Source organism: Quercus robur, chromosome 8, assembly GCF_932294415.1.
Source record: "Quercus robur chromosome 8, dhQueRobu3.1, whole genome shotgun sequence".
Taxonomy (NCBI): domain Eukaryota; kingdom Viridiplantae; phylum Streptophyta; class Magnoliopsida; order Fagales; family Fagaceae; genus Quercus; species Quercus robur.
The window spans coordinates 49,470,816-49,485,507 of NC_065541.1; the positions used below are offsets into that span (position 1 = coordinate 49,470,816).

General features: G+C 35.5%; 2 protein-coding genes across 2 annotated transcripts; both read right to left on the reverse strand.

Moving 5' to 3' along the window:
* Positions 1-1,774: 1,774 nt before the first annotated feature.
* On the reverse strand, positions 1,775-3,006 carry LOC126696826 (uncharacterized). The gene has a single exon (XM_050393551.1). It carries the CDS (start codon positions 2,823-2,825, stop codon positions 1,896-1,898), a length of 930 nt encoding a protein of 309 aa, XP_050249508.1. The 5' UTR covers positions 2,826-3,006; the 3' UTR covers positions 1,775-1,895.
* A 4,863-nt stretch (positions 3,007-7,869) lies between these two features.
* LOC126696827 (GRF1-interacting factor 3) lies at positions 7,870-14,415 on the reverse strand. The gene is made up of 5 exons (XM_050393552.1): positions 14,258-14,415; positions 14,014-14,168; positions 10,336-10,412; positions 8,788-8,872; positions 7,870-8,711 (listed from the first exon to the last, which is right to left on the reverse strand). The coding sequence occupies exons 2-5, from the start codon at positions 14,089-14,091 to the stop codon at positions 8,289-8,291; spliced, it is 663 nt and encodes a 220-aa protein (XP_050249509.1). The 5' UTR covers positions 14,092-14,168; positions 14,258-14,415; the 3' UTR covers positions 7,870-8,288.
* Between the last annotated feature and the right edge of the window lie 277 nt (positions 14,416-14,692).

Sequence of the window (14,692 nt, forward strand, 5' to 3'; positions counted from 1 at the left end):
CCCACCTGCACGAGTGAGATCAGAAAGTAATCATAACGCCTCCATTCACCTCAAGCTATAAATAAGATAATAGACTGAGAAGAAGTGGTTGGCAATTCTGGAGAGAAAATAGGGAGAGAGAGAGAGAACTAGTAAAACCAGGGGAGAGAGCAACATAGAGAGGAAAATAAGTGTGTTCACTGGGGTTAAGGGAAGTCATAGTATCACTTAGAGAGGAATTGCCCTTAATTGGAAACACTAGGCCCACTCTACAAGTAAGTTGTGAGCCCGACCCTAGGCCCGGTCCGTTAAGCAGAGGTTGGGTACACACAAATATATTAGGCAATTTCAAACAAAAATGAAAAGTCCAAGAAAAATTTAAAGAAATGTAGTTTGCTGCATTGATAATAATGCTACCATATAACAATTTCAAAATAAGAAAACTCATAGAAAGAAATTGTAAGACTTTATGTAATCGCATGTTTTTTTTTTTTTTTTTTTTGTGGTCAATATATGATATTATCTTTTTATTTGATTTTGTATAATTTAAGTTCATAATAACCACTTTAGAAAAAATTTCTAGTCATTACAAGGCATTAGAGCATCCACATTAGTCTTCATAAATATTTAGTTAAAGTAATTCAAAAAACTATATTTTTACTAGTTTAGCTGTCTATTATTTTTATACACATACATCAGCCTCAATACTTTTATCAATATTGAAATTTAATATAGCGAGAATAGAGGCTCACTATATGTAAAGATGAGACTATCCTCTTTAAAAACTTTAGTTCATTTAGTGAGACTGATGCACGTTTGTTTTAGTTGAGTTTAGATAAATTTTTACTGAAATATTAAATTAATAAGACTGGTGTGAATGCTCTTCCAACGCTAATTCGAAGAGTCGGCAATCCTCCTTATTATTAACATGATGTTTTGGTTAAGTTTAGATAAATTTTTACTGAAATATTAAATTGATAAGACTAATGTGAATACTCTAACAACACTAATTTGAAGAGTCGGCAATCCTCCTTATTATTGACATGACATATTATAGGCTTTAGTGTTAGGTCTACATCTTAGGACTGTTTCAAAAAAGGTCGTTAACATTTAACAAGCGGAGCTAGCAGTTGGCGCATACTAAGCGCTAGCAGAAGAAACATTCGAGATTGTATTATGGCAGATAATAAGCCATATTCTCCCATAAATCTTATAATTTGTATTCATTAGGCGTGCTTTGTCCATTCGTGTCGGTTGTGCATAAAATATCAGTTATTTATAACCTCAATCGCATTTATAAGGTCAGCATCTTATCTTAGCATAATGTTCAAAAGAAAACTTCAATATCTTGTCACCTTATATATGTACAGATGTACTAGTATATTTGACTGGGGACTCCATATCGATCTTCAATCACAAGCCTCAATGGTTTTAACAGGCTTACAGAAGTTCTGATTCTTCTTTGGAAAATGACACCTCATAAAACTCTATACATTTCTTTTTTGCCTTTTTGCTTTCCTCTTCTTTTTAGGTTCTGAGAATCGCCCTTAGACAAGGATTATTCCCTCAATTTTCAGGTGGTCCCCAAAAAAAGATATTATAAAAATAAACATAAAAGAAGAAACAAAATGATGTATAATAGTATTAGAGAAATAGCTTATGTGAAAATTCTTAAATATTTTCTAAATATGAAAAAATGATGCTCCCATATCTTATATTTACGATGAATCTCATTATAAATTTAATGAACATACCACAGTATAACGAGATAGTTTTTATTTTGTCATTAGAATATATAACTCTACCTTCCACCTGGGTCAATGCTACCTTTGGAGTTCACTTTTTGCATAAATGGGGAACTGTTTATTATTGTTTATCCTTGTAATACAAATTAAAAATAGTTAAGGTAATAAAATTTAAGTTGAATCAATGATCCAATGTTGGCCATCGAGTATAATTTTGAAGCCGTTAACTCGAGCAAACAGACGGACAGCCCTCCTAACACCTCGATTATCAGCTGCAGTAAAATAATCGTGCCCAAAAAGTACTCCACCAGGTCTTAAAAGCCGGTACGCCCGATTGATATCGGACCAAGCCGACATAAAATTATGACCCGCATCCACCTCGATCAAATCAGCGTACACGCCCCACTCGCAAAACTTATCGAGAGTCGACCCGGTCGAAAACGGTATGGGCAAAACCGAATCCGTTTCGTTTACGGATACCAAGTTCTGCATGAATTGGTACATGAGCACAACGTCGCCGTTCACCATTTTAATGTTCTTGAACCTGTTCCGAAACCCGGGCCAGCCCCGAAAATCGTCGACGCAGAGGATCTGGGTTTCGAGGCCGAGTTGGCGAGTCAACCGGGCCATGTGAATCGCCGAAGCGCCAAGGAAAGTGCCGATTTCGATGATGGTTTTGGGCTTCACCCTCTCAATAAGGTGTTCGAAAACGGCGCCGTTTGAGCCCCACCCACCGATTCTCTGGGGACGAACGAGGGAGCTGATGTGGTCCGGAGGGAAGTCAACGAAAGGTGACCTGGCGTTGTAGATACGGTTGAGGATTGTTTGTCGGACGAGGTCGGAGGGGACTGGGTTGGAACAGCGATTGCTGACTCGGAAGTCGTCGAGTTTGAGGTCTTTGATTCTACGTGTGGGCCTGGGCCGGGTTCGGGTTGTCGGGAGTGACGTGGCATTCCCAATAGATGAGGCTGATAGGTAACCCAAGGTGTACGTTAGCAAGAGGAGGAGAAAGTAGATGATGGGTTTTGCGAGTTTTAAGACTACGTGTGAGACTCTTCTTTGTCGATGATGTGGTATTTGATCTTCTTCTCTCTCTTTCATTTTTGTCTTCGAAATTTGGACTTTGAAGAAACAGACAAAGTTTATGAGAGAAAGAGGGTTTAGTTTCTAAATTTCTGGGGTATACCGTATTGAGGATCAAGTCATTTGCTTTGTGAATTTCTCTTTCCTTTTTTTTTTTTTTTTTGGCCACTCAAAGTATTGAGGATTATAAAGTGTTTGTGTGTGTGTTTTTTTTTAAGGGTGGTAATTTAAGTATTTAATAGCTGTACGAGATAAGCATATTGTTGTGATTAGGTGTGCTTTATCATATACTTGTCTTATTTTAGAGTATTTGCGTCATTTTGTTTAAAAAAATCTTTGTTTATTTATGCATAAGTATCTATTTTTTCTATTTTAAATACTTATTTTTCAAAACACCCTAAGTTTATCTATTTTACAATATATGTGTCCATTTGGCATTGGCTTATAAGACTAGTTTTTAATTTTTATGTACAATTTTTTAAAATCTTACTTTTTTCCACATTTTTTCATTTTTTTCAAATATTTGTAAGGTACAAGTATACTTTAGCACACTTTTAATAAAAAAAATTTAGCAAAAAGGTAGATAATAATTATTTTTTTCTCTTTTTTCACACATAACAACCATCATTCACTTTCTTTTTTTATTATTGAGATACGCAAAGAAAGAATAAAATAAATAAATGTAAAATGAATATTGTCGGTGTAAATTGAATTGAAAAAAATATAATACCACAAATTATTACACAACTTTTTTGCCACAACTGTAATGTGACAGAATGTAAGTGGTGAAGAAAAAATAGTATACCCATATTTAAGTGAAAAAAAAAAAAAAAAAAAAACCCACTCATATAAGTCAAAGTAACGACAAAAAGTAGTGAAATAATGGAGTAAATTTAGAGTATTCACATTTGCTTATTCAAATTTTTTTGTCTATTTTAGTATAAGAAACTATTTTTACTATTTACATGCTCACTTTTCAAAACACCACAGATCATATTATCTATTTTACATTATATTTCATTAAAATATCATTTTTTCTTGATTTTTAATTATTTCTCTTTCTTCACGCATAACAATCACTATTCATTTTATTCCTTCATTCTCGGGATAAGTAAAGAAAGAATAAAAAATTAAATGCAAAATGAATAGTATCAATGTAAATTTACATGGTGACTGTAGTAAACTTGTAAATATACACAATTATACTTTGACTGTTTTGGGTTATTTTTAGGCAAAGTTGTGTAAATTTTACATATTTTTCTATTATACACCCACTGATATGAGTGCTCTAACATGGTTACTATAGCAAACTTATAAATTTATATAATTATACACTCACTGATGTGGGTCATTTTTAGGCAAAAAAATGTAAATTTTACAAATTTATCTATTATATAATCACTAATATGAGTGCTCTTATATTCTTTGATGTAACAGAATTTTAATACGAAAATTTAGGTATAAATAGGGTTATCTAGATTGAATTGTTATAGAATTTAATCTTTTCATGAATTTTTTTTCCCGTAGTACATCAGTACATGACAATTGACTTGGTCACCCCTTCAATTTTTAAATTTTAACAAAGTATATTCATGTGGAAAGTGATCATTTGGCCAAATAATATTCTACCTAGTTGGAAATTACTTAAACTTATTAGGGAGTTTTTTTTTTTTTTTTCCTCTGTTGATTAGGATTATTAAGTCTAATGTATTCTTATATACACCTTATTTTGGATTTTTTTAAAAAAAAAATTAATAAACAATACATATTGGGTATTTTGTCTCACACTATTCAGAATAGTAATGATGTAACCATTTGGGAATTTTAATTTTTTTTTTCCCTATCTACATCTCTTTATTTTTCTTATATATATTTAACATGGTACCAAATTCCGGTTCTCTATCCTTCAACATTTGTTGTTACTTTCATTGTCAAAATCAAAATTCACACTTAAGATATAGATCCACGGAGATTCCATCTATACCAACCACTGTTTTAAAAACCGGACCGGACCGGTCGGTCTGGCCGGTTCAATCGGGAACCGGGAGCCAATCCGGTCCGGTTAAAAACCCCAAAACCGGTCAATAACCGGTCAACAACCGGAAAACCGGCCAAAAACCGATCAAAAACCGGGGTTGAACCAGAAATTAAAAAAAAAACGGTTCTTTGTCCGGTTCGGTTTTTAAAACCATGATACCAACTCCTTTGATTTACATCTGGATATTTTAAAATTGTTGTCGCGATGTCTCACACATCATTAAACATTGTCTCAGTCTCAATCATGTGCTTCCTTGTATATGTGTCTCACAGAGCTCAAAGCACTCATACACCAATTTCATCCTAGTGAAGTGCTCCACGACCAACATGGTACACATGTTGGGGTTGCATCTACTTATCCATGTTTTTCACATGCATCACACGCTTTACAGACTTCTTTCTCTTCAATAATACTTTTTCAAATGTTTCTTAATTAGTTAGTCTCAATTCATTCAATGGGTATTGAAGCTCTTTCTTACATTGAAAACTTTCCTTCCAAACTTAAGTACCTCCACTTTAAGTTTGAGGGGGGTTAGGAATAATAGGATATTAGTGTAAATGTGTAAGTGATAAAATATATTAAAATGTTGCCATAAATGTGTAAATTATGATTTTGTAGAATTCAACGTGCTACTAATGTGATTTTAGAGTTACAAACTAGCTTAATGAAAATGTAGCCATTGGAGGCTCTTTGCTTTCTCTCTTTTTTTAGTTGTTACAACCATTTGCTTTTTTTTAGTATATATTTTAAACAAATTTAAAGGCTCGTAATTCGGCATTTTTAGACAGCCTTTTCGGTGGCCCAGGGACTCATTGTCATTGCCTCAAATCCTCTGTGGGCTTTTGGGGAAGAAGAGGAGATGGACTAGATCCTCAATAGCCTGTTTATTTTTATATTCCCCTTGTTTGTTGGAATTCTATTCAATAACCAAAAAAAAAAACATGATTTGATTATTAATTTCTACTTTCATGTTAGGCATAACAACACTGATTTGAAGAGACATCAATCCTCCTTATTATTGACATGATATATTGTAGGGTTTGGTGTTAGGTCTACATCTTATAACTGACTCAAAAAAGTTTGTTAACATTTAACAAGCAAAGTTAGTAGTTGACACTAAGTGCTAGCAGAAGCAATATATTGGAGGTTGTACTTGTATTAAGGCAGATAATAAGTCATATTCTGTCATAAAACTTATAATTTGTATTCGTTAGAGCATCCCCATAAGTGAATGCAAAGTTTTGCAAAATAGAAAAAGCTCCTCATTTTACACATTTTGACTAAAAAAACACTCACATCAGTGGATGTAAAGTTGTGCATTATGCACAAGTGCTACAGTAACTGTGCATATATGCACAATTACTGTAACTCTTCAGTAACTGTGCATATATGCACAATTACTGTAACTCTTGCATTTAATATTTTACTAATTTTTTCTCTCTCCATCTCACTCTCCTTTTCTCTCAAACCCTCTCACTCTCACCTCACTCTTGCCACCACCAATCACCATAGCTCATGACAAAAGAAGAAGATGCAACCACCAACCCAGAAACACCCAACCACCACCCCATGGAAAACCAAAATCATACCAAACCTAACTCAAATCAACTCAAACCCACAGAAAAACCCATCCCAAACCCGATATTGCTACTTCTAATATCACCTTGCCAATATCGCTGCCAATGTTGCTGTTGCCACCAGATCTACTGCCAATAGGCTGGGTTGGGCTGGGCTTTGCTTTTGAGAGCAAGCTTAGAGGAAGATGAGAGAGATGATGGATGAGAGAAAATTGAGAGCCACAGATCAACGAGGTGCGATGTTGAAGGCGTCGATCAAAGCTAGGTTGAATGGGTATTTGGTTGATCAGGCGTTGATCAGCGTCGATCAGAGCTGGGTGTTTGGTTGAATGGGAGGCGTCGATTTTGTTGCACACCGGCTGGGTTGAATGGGTATTTGGCTGGGTTGATGATAGAGGCTAGTTGCTTGTTAATGGTGGTCGAGTGGATTGATGATGGAGGCTAGGTAGGTTAATAATGGTGGCTGGGTGGGTTGTGTTGGGTTTGTGAGAGAGATGATAGTGTAAAAAAATAAATATTTTATTGAATAAATGTGTAGAATAGATAGACTGATGTGAGTGTTTTGTAAAAATGAGTGTAAAATAAAAAAAAAAAAATTAGTTTTTTTTGTGCAAAATAGATGGAAAGTTTGCATCCACTGATATGGATGCTCTTAGGCATGCTTGTCTAGTTCTGTCGTTTGTATATAAAATACCAATTACTCATAACCTCAATCGCATTTATAAGTTCAACATCTCATCTTAGCCCAATGTTCAAAAGAAAACTTCAATATCTTGTCACCTTTGTTTGATTTATTTATGTACTATATTTGATTGTGGACTCCATCTTCAATCACAGGCCTCAATGGTTTTAACAAGACTTACAGAAGTTCTGATTCTTCTTTCGTTTGGAAAATGACACCTCAAAAACCCTATCCTTTCTTTTTTGCCTTTTGCTTTCCTCTTCTTTTTAGGCTCTGAGAATTGCCTTTGGATAGGATTCTCTTACTTTTCTAAAAACATAACCCTCATAATGTATCCTTTTTAGTTTTTAACAATCATTTTCTTTCATATTTTTACTACATAACAAGTATAAATAAAACCAGCCAAAAAGAAAGAGTCACTCCTATGGCTGCAAAAAAAATAGGAGTATTTGGTACAATTGTTTAAACAACAATTTTCAGTGTTTAAACAACAATACTAGAAATCTCTAACCAAACAAACCCTACCTAATCTCAAATATGTTCTGCAAATGCATAAATACCAAAGAGGCTAGCAGAATATGATCTGGAAACAAAATAAGTAATAATCTTATCAAATCCAGATTTAAATTCACCCATTCTATCATTGGCCTATTGCAAATAAACTTCCCTCATTTGCCTCTATTGTCGATTCCTAGAAAAGCAATTCATCCCGAACCACCAACTTAAAATTCACCCCGATTTCAAATAAAACCCAAGAGCAATAACTTCAGTAGGATTGCAGCCTGAAACACTCTGCATGTAATTTGAACGAAGAAAAATTAATGTTCAAAAGCAACAAAACATTAATGCAATCACAAGTCTGGAAGACCCTGCATGTATTTGTAAGTTATTACAAATTGACAGTTGATGGCCACATTCCTCACTCACCTCTCTTCCTCTTCCGACTAAGATTGTCTTGACTTAACCACATGTTCCATTTGGTGGCAGAATTCATTGCATGCCAAGACTCTTAAAATACAACTTCAACTACCTAACTCTCTTAAATACTACAACAGGTAAAACTTTTAGTACATCCCTCAATCTATCAAAGACAACAGAACATACCACTTTTACTCTAACAGACACCTACTATCGACAGCCACATGTATTCATGCGGAATGGGACGAATGGCCCATAGGAACATGTTACTTTGCTTCTTCTGACCCCTTCAAGTAAGAAGATTCTCCATCACCACTTCCATGCCCAGCAGCTGAGCTTCCCTGGCCATCAGCACCAGCTGTCCCAACCTCAGAGCCATCTTGTTTGCTTCCTCCACGTATGTCATTTGGGCCTGCAATAGAAGGTGGACCACTGCTGCCACCTCCAAGAATGTTTTCAGTATGAATGGGATGCAAACCATTGTTGGCCCCTCCAGCTCTCATCGCCATTTGCCCTTGGATGGCCTGTTGCTGCTGATGTAATTGCTGTTGTGGATCCTGTATCTGATGTGGATTATTAAATTGTAATGGCATCTTCGGAGGAAAAATACCTTGTTGCTGAGCCATTGCTGCTGCCTGAGGGTGTTGCATAAAATACCCTCCTTGTTGCAGCGCCGGATGTGGGGTCATCTGCAGTGTTTATATACATGAGCAAGATGTATGCAATATGATAAATCAGTAAAAGAAGAGTAATCCCTACAGTCACCTGGGGAGGCATTGTTGGTGCTTGCGGTTGGGCATCAGCAATTGCAGCTAAGTACATCAAATTTTTTTGAAGCTGAGCTTGGTACCTAAGCCAATGAAATTTCATACATATATCACATGAATATTGCACCCCCACATATTCAGGATGTAGACAAAAATTGCTACATCCTGACTATATTTTGTCAAAACTGGGAATAAAGGTCATGCTGAAGACCTCTTCTTTGGCTTCTAATGTTCAGATCCTTAGTCTCAATCCAGAAAGACACACACTTACCATTTTGAGGGGTCTTGAAGGGGCACGGATTCACATAAGAACTCTTGAATGAAAATTGAAACGGGATATAACTCTAGTTCCTTCTATTTTGATAATAAGCTAAAAAGTATTGCATGATTACAAGCAAATCTAAAATCATACTAGATAAAAGTGTAAAAAGCATTAGATCTACAAGCACTCATAAATAAACTTAACCCCTGAGAGGCTTTGGTTGAGATAACACACGAACAAATGGTGAACTTGTATACTTTTGGAGACTAAGAAAATGGATCTAGATCAGTGGTGGTTGCTTCCACTTGCCCTTTCATGAAAAGACCTCTCTACTCCACCACCAAATGAACCCAAAACTACTTTTATTTCATAAATCAAATCCCAATTTCAAGTGAATAAGCAATTAATTTTCAATAGATTTTATGATGAGCAAAGAAAAATAATAATGTCCAAAAACACCAAACCTTTTTAGGCTGCCTTGACCAGTTTAAGCGAGTGGCGACAGTGGTGCTGAAAGTACTTTCCAATTGGTAAAGGTTTGGGGTTGTGAACTTGTGGACTGAGCTTGATGAGGTGGAAGATTGGCAGGTTAATTTGCGTTTGGTGGAGTAGTGGAGGTTATGCTGTGGCGTTGGATCTGCAAGTGGTGACTAAGTTGAAACCAGTGTTTATGACTTGGCTGAAAGGAAAAAGTGATGACCACCAAGGGCTCAAGTCCAGTACATATTATCTTTCTTCTCAGGACATCATTAATGTGATAACTTTACTATAAACCAGGAAATGCAATTACAAAGTGAAAACACCTGATGCCAACACAACTAACCCATGTACAGAAGTGATAATATGATGGCATCATTTACTTTTTGCACTTTTCAAGGAAATAGTTCCTCAACTGTGGCGTGCTTAGTGCACCACCAGTATGAACAGTATAGCAATCCCTATTACATCAATGGATTCTAAAATCATAAGTTTGCTATGTGAAGCAGATTCTACTTCTGGTCCCATTGACTGCAGATGAGCATGACTGATCCAATAACTAATGAAATCCTTGATGGTAAGTATCTCAGCTTAAGTTTCAATAAATCGGTTGAATGTTCCTCGAGCATAGGAGTAGAGAAGTAAGATTAACCATTTCGGAAATCAGGAATCCCAGATACTGATATTTTGTCCAATAAATTAATATTTTTCACAATCCAAAACTGGAATTTAATCTGAAAAATACAAGGAATCAAAACACTGTAGCGTTCCAAAACACACACACAAAGGGAGAGAGATGTCACTTACTGGGCACATTCAGCAAGTTTTCCAAGGTTTTGATTGTCCAATATCGCTAAAATCAATTTTTTGTTCTCATCAAGATACTGCACAAATCATAAAAAAGATGCATTAGATAATTTGTTTTTTATAAGTAATGGTATTTTATTAAGACAATAGATTACTTCATGCTCATGATGATGAGCACACTGTAACCTAAAAGAAATACAAAATAATTATGCATAATAGTTTAAATGATTCTGTGAAATCTAGAAGGGAGTTGTTATTTGTAATACCCCACACATGATACGAATCAAACAGAGTATGAATTAGCAATATTTCTAACTGAGCCTTTGATCTTTCTGCATCTTAAAATATGTGACTATTTCATTCCTTGCACAATAGCCACATCAAACATAGTGGGACAAACTTTCAAATATCCGATGAGTGCTTCCTGAACCAATACCACACAGAACAAGAGATCAACTACCCTTTTTGGTAACATCAACAAATGATTCACTGTATCCTCGCTACAATGGCACCTGAGAAAAAACTCCCCCCAAGTCACCAACCAACTAAAGAAAAAACTTGCTTCATGAGATTATCGGAAGTAAGAATCTCCCCCCAACCTATTGTCCAAACAAAGAATGAGACCCTCTTAGAAGCCTTACACCAAATACTCTTCCAAGGGAAAGAATTAATCGTTTCACCTCAGATAGCCTCATAATAAGTGCAAACATAAAAGCCACCACTCCCTTTCAATCTCCATCTCATCTTATCACACCCCTTCCTCCTAGATATATTTGAGTATAGAAGATCTAGGAAAGAATTAACTGACTCCAATCCTCAATCATGAAAACCTCTATGAAATCTCACAGTCTAGATCTTCCATTCCCCATCGAAGTGGCTATCCATGACTGAATGGACTGATGCATTCTGATCAACTAAGCAAGCATACAAATCAAGGTACACTTCTAGAGAATGATTCCCACACCATATATCATGCCAAAACCTTACTCATGTGGCTTCCCTGAGACAAAATACCTAAATTGAAGAAAATTGTTGCATCCCGCCCTAAAACTCCTCCAAAGGCTACACTCATGAGTCTCTCTAATGGCTTTTGAGGTATAACCACCCCATTCCTCCCCATACTTCATAGTGATCACCCATCTCCATAAATACACGACCACATTCCCAAATCGCCATAACTATTTCCCCAATAAGGCTTAATTAAAACTTCCTATCTTCCAAATCCTGAAACCACCTATATTAATGGGAGAACAAGCAATGTCTCATGCCACCAAAGAGAACTTAAACTCCTTATCCAGGGCAACCAACAAAAAGTTTCTTTGTAATCTCTCCACATTAATTGCCACACTGTTAGGAATAGTAAATAAAGATAGAGACTAAGTTGGAAAACTTGAAAGCGCACTTTTTAACAACATTAGCCTCCCTCCCTTTTACAAACATAGCTACTCCCAACCAAACAGTCAATATATATCCATAATAGGATATCCCATGTTGATGCCTTTTTAATAAAGCCATCCTATTGTCAATGTCTTACTAAATGACACCCCCTTTTAAGTTTTTTTCGCTAGTTGTTGCCTTTGTCAATGAGCCACTGGACATAGCCGGCAACTTGAAGGGTGTAGGGCACAACACATGACATAATATGTCTCAACTGACAACAAGGGAGAGAAAACGCAGACTTCTTGCCAGATCTAGTGACCACAATCATAAATATGGTGGCAAGTCATTGTTTTTCCTCCCTTGCTGTTAACTACAATGTGCGCTGCCAAAGAAACAGAGATCTAGGGTGGCGATTGTGATGGTGGACGTCATACTAACCTTGCAATATGTGGTCGAGTCAGATGTGATGAAGGGTGTCTTGAGTGGATTATTTGGGTTACATGTGAATAAACCTGATATCCAACTGCCTTTGATTTTTTTAATACCATCAAACCCATTGTCAATTGCCCACTTGAAAGAAACCATTTGCGACCACTTGGGCTGACCTAGGTCAATCAAGTTTCTTGGATTGTCCTAGTGCAAATATATGGGTACATTGCCAATCTTTTTCAATTTGTTGAATTGTCCCAGTGCAAATATATGGGTACATTGCCAATCTTTTTCACGAAGATTGGGTGGAAATCATTTCGAGAAACTTCCATTTTCACCAACTAGGTTCCTAAAGAAGCATCTAACCTTTAGAATAATGTATCACAAATTCAATAAGAAAATGTTGGCTTAACTGTAAATTCCAATTATGATGGATGTGTGGTCAAATACCTTACTGCATTACTTTAGCAACTAAATTGAAAGATATCCAATCATATGCTTAGATCAGAACTAGAACCCTGAGGCCATGAGAACTCCCTCAATTGTTTTGGTAGATGATCATATATACTACCCAAGAACCATCTCAATGATACCCTTAGGAGCCTTCAAAAGATCTATCAATGTTGCCAATGCAGTCATCTAAGATTTATTAATATAAGTTTCTTCTACCTTCAGCACTAATTGGAAACGTGCACTATCTTTAAACCTCCATAGTAAATCTTCATCTATACCATCAAGCTCCATTCTAATAATTTCTAATGAAATTCCTCTTTTCAAGAAAAAGGTGAGAGATATTAAACTGGTTACCTCTCTCTCCATCTCCTCCCTTAATTCAATGGCCACACATAATCATAAATCGTGTAGCCTGAAAGGGCACTCAGAATGTCCATGGCAACTTAGTAGGATCCTCAGGAGTCAGGACCTAGCTAAACTACTACAAATCTCAGACTAGCAGACTCTTTACAACAATGACCCATTCCAAAGATTCACCTAGCTGGCCATCAAAAGCATTTTAGGGGATGCTGAAATGTAATAGAATACATATCCAGGTTCAGAAAATGTCTCCCTAGAGTTAAAAGTGCAGTGTTCTCAGAATATATTAGATAAAAGAAAATGTAATCTCTTACAAGGTAGTTGGAAAATAGGCCACAACCAAACCCAAAGACCAGGGAGAACATGTAATAAGATTTGGTACATGCATCTCTAAATTTTCTTTGAGACTCTCAAGAATCATCTCCTTTTCCACATCAACCAAGAAGTAAAGACCATTAACAAGACTTAAATCTTAAGCTCTCAACTTATGTATTGCTCGGTGGGAATTACATAAATACATTTCTTTGAGAAGCACTGACTTTCATAACCATCTCATAATCAAATCCTCAAAACTAATAGTAAACTGCCAAATTTTTTCTTATGTGCTGTTCTTTTTAGGTTATAGATCAATTTGGCAAAAATGTAGTTGAAGAAAAATGAAGGCTTCAGAAATTAAATTCTCTAAAGATCATCAGAAACTCTATCTTAACAGTTTGATTCAAACAAGGGGCTCAACCATTGAAAGCAGTAAAATAAGCATGAGTCCATGACACAATCAATTATATCAAAGTTATTTAATCAAAGTTATTTAAAAAAAACAATCTCTTTTTGAAATTTATTATATCTATGAACTTATTTACTTGCTAAATTAGGCTCAGCAATAAAACCAAAACCCCATCTCCCCAACTCAAAAAACCCAACAAACAAATAAACCAATTATTCCAAATAAACCATCAAAACCCATTAATCATTACTATCATACACAAAAACCCCAGAGTCATAAAAAAGTCCCTAAAGCAAGCAAATAAAAGAGGGAAAGTAAGTAAACGAAAGTACCTTTTGAATCTGCTCAGTGGTGATGTTTGTGGGTGGAAATGAAGGCATCATAGGCATCATCTGCTGCGGCTGCTGCATCTTTATTCTTATATAAATATATATACTTTCTTTTAAAGTTTAAACCTTGAAACCAGCACAGAACACAAACCCTAACCCTAGTTCCAACCAAACAAGAAGATCCCAAATCAATTAAAGCCCCAGAATCCAAAAATCAGAGCTAGAGAGAGAGAGAGAGAGAGAGTACCTTATGAGTGAGTGAATGCTTGTAGGGTTTTTGAACTGAGAAAGAGGATTTAGGGAGATCTTCTGGATATGGACGAGGTTTCTGGAATTTAATTATTATTATTTAAGACATATATATATATACACACTATTATATTTTGGTTATTTATTTATAATTCTTTGGTTTTGATTTACGTTTACCAAACAAAGAACAAATACTAGTACGTGTACAAGTAAATGTACCTAGAACTCTTTTTTTTTTTTTTTTTTTTTAACACAGAATTTCATCTTATGTCGTCCACTTTTTACCGTCAAATTAAGATACTAATCAGTTTTTGGTGTAAGCAGAAATTGAACCCAAATCTCTTATTTAACTATAAAAAATTTTCTTAATTAAGCTAATTAGATCCCACAAATATACCTAGACCTTGATTTGGCGTTTTTAGTAGTAAAGAGT

What these genes read in the sequence shown, in the direction of transcription:
- LOC126696827 (XM_050393552.1), bottom strand. Translation starts at nt 14,091, where the DNA reads ATGCAGCAGCCGCAGCAGATGATGCCTATGATGCCTTCATTTCCACCC. An exon ending in CCACTGAGCAGATTCAAAAG is followed by an intron (nt 10,413 to 14,013) that starts GTACTTTCGTTT and finishes TGATTTGTGCAG; the next exon opens with TATCTTGATGAGAACAAAAA. An exon ending in CACCAACAATGCCTCCCCAG is followed by an intron (nt 8,712 to 8,787) that starts GTGACTGTAGGG and finishes TAAACACTGCAG; the next exon opens with ATGACCCCACATCCGGCGCT.
- LOC126696826 (XM_050393551.1), bottom strand. Translation starts at nt 2,825, where the DNA reads ATGAAAGAGAGAGAAGAAGATCAAATACCACATCATCGACAAAGAAGA.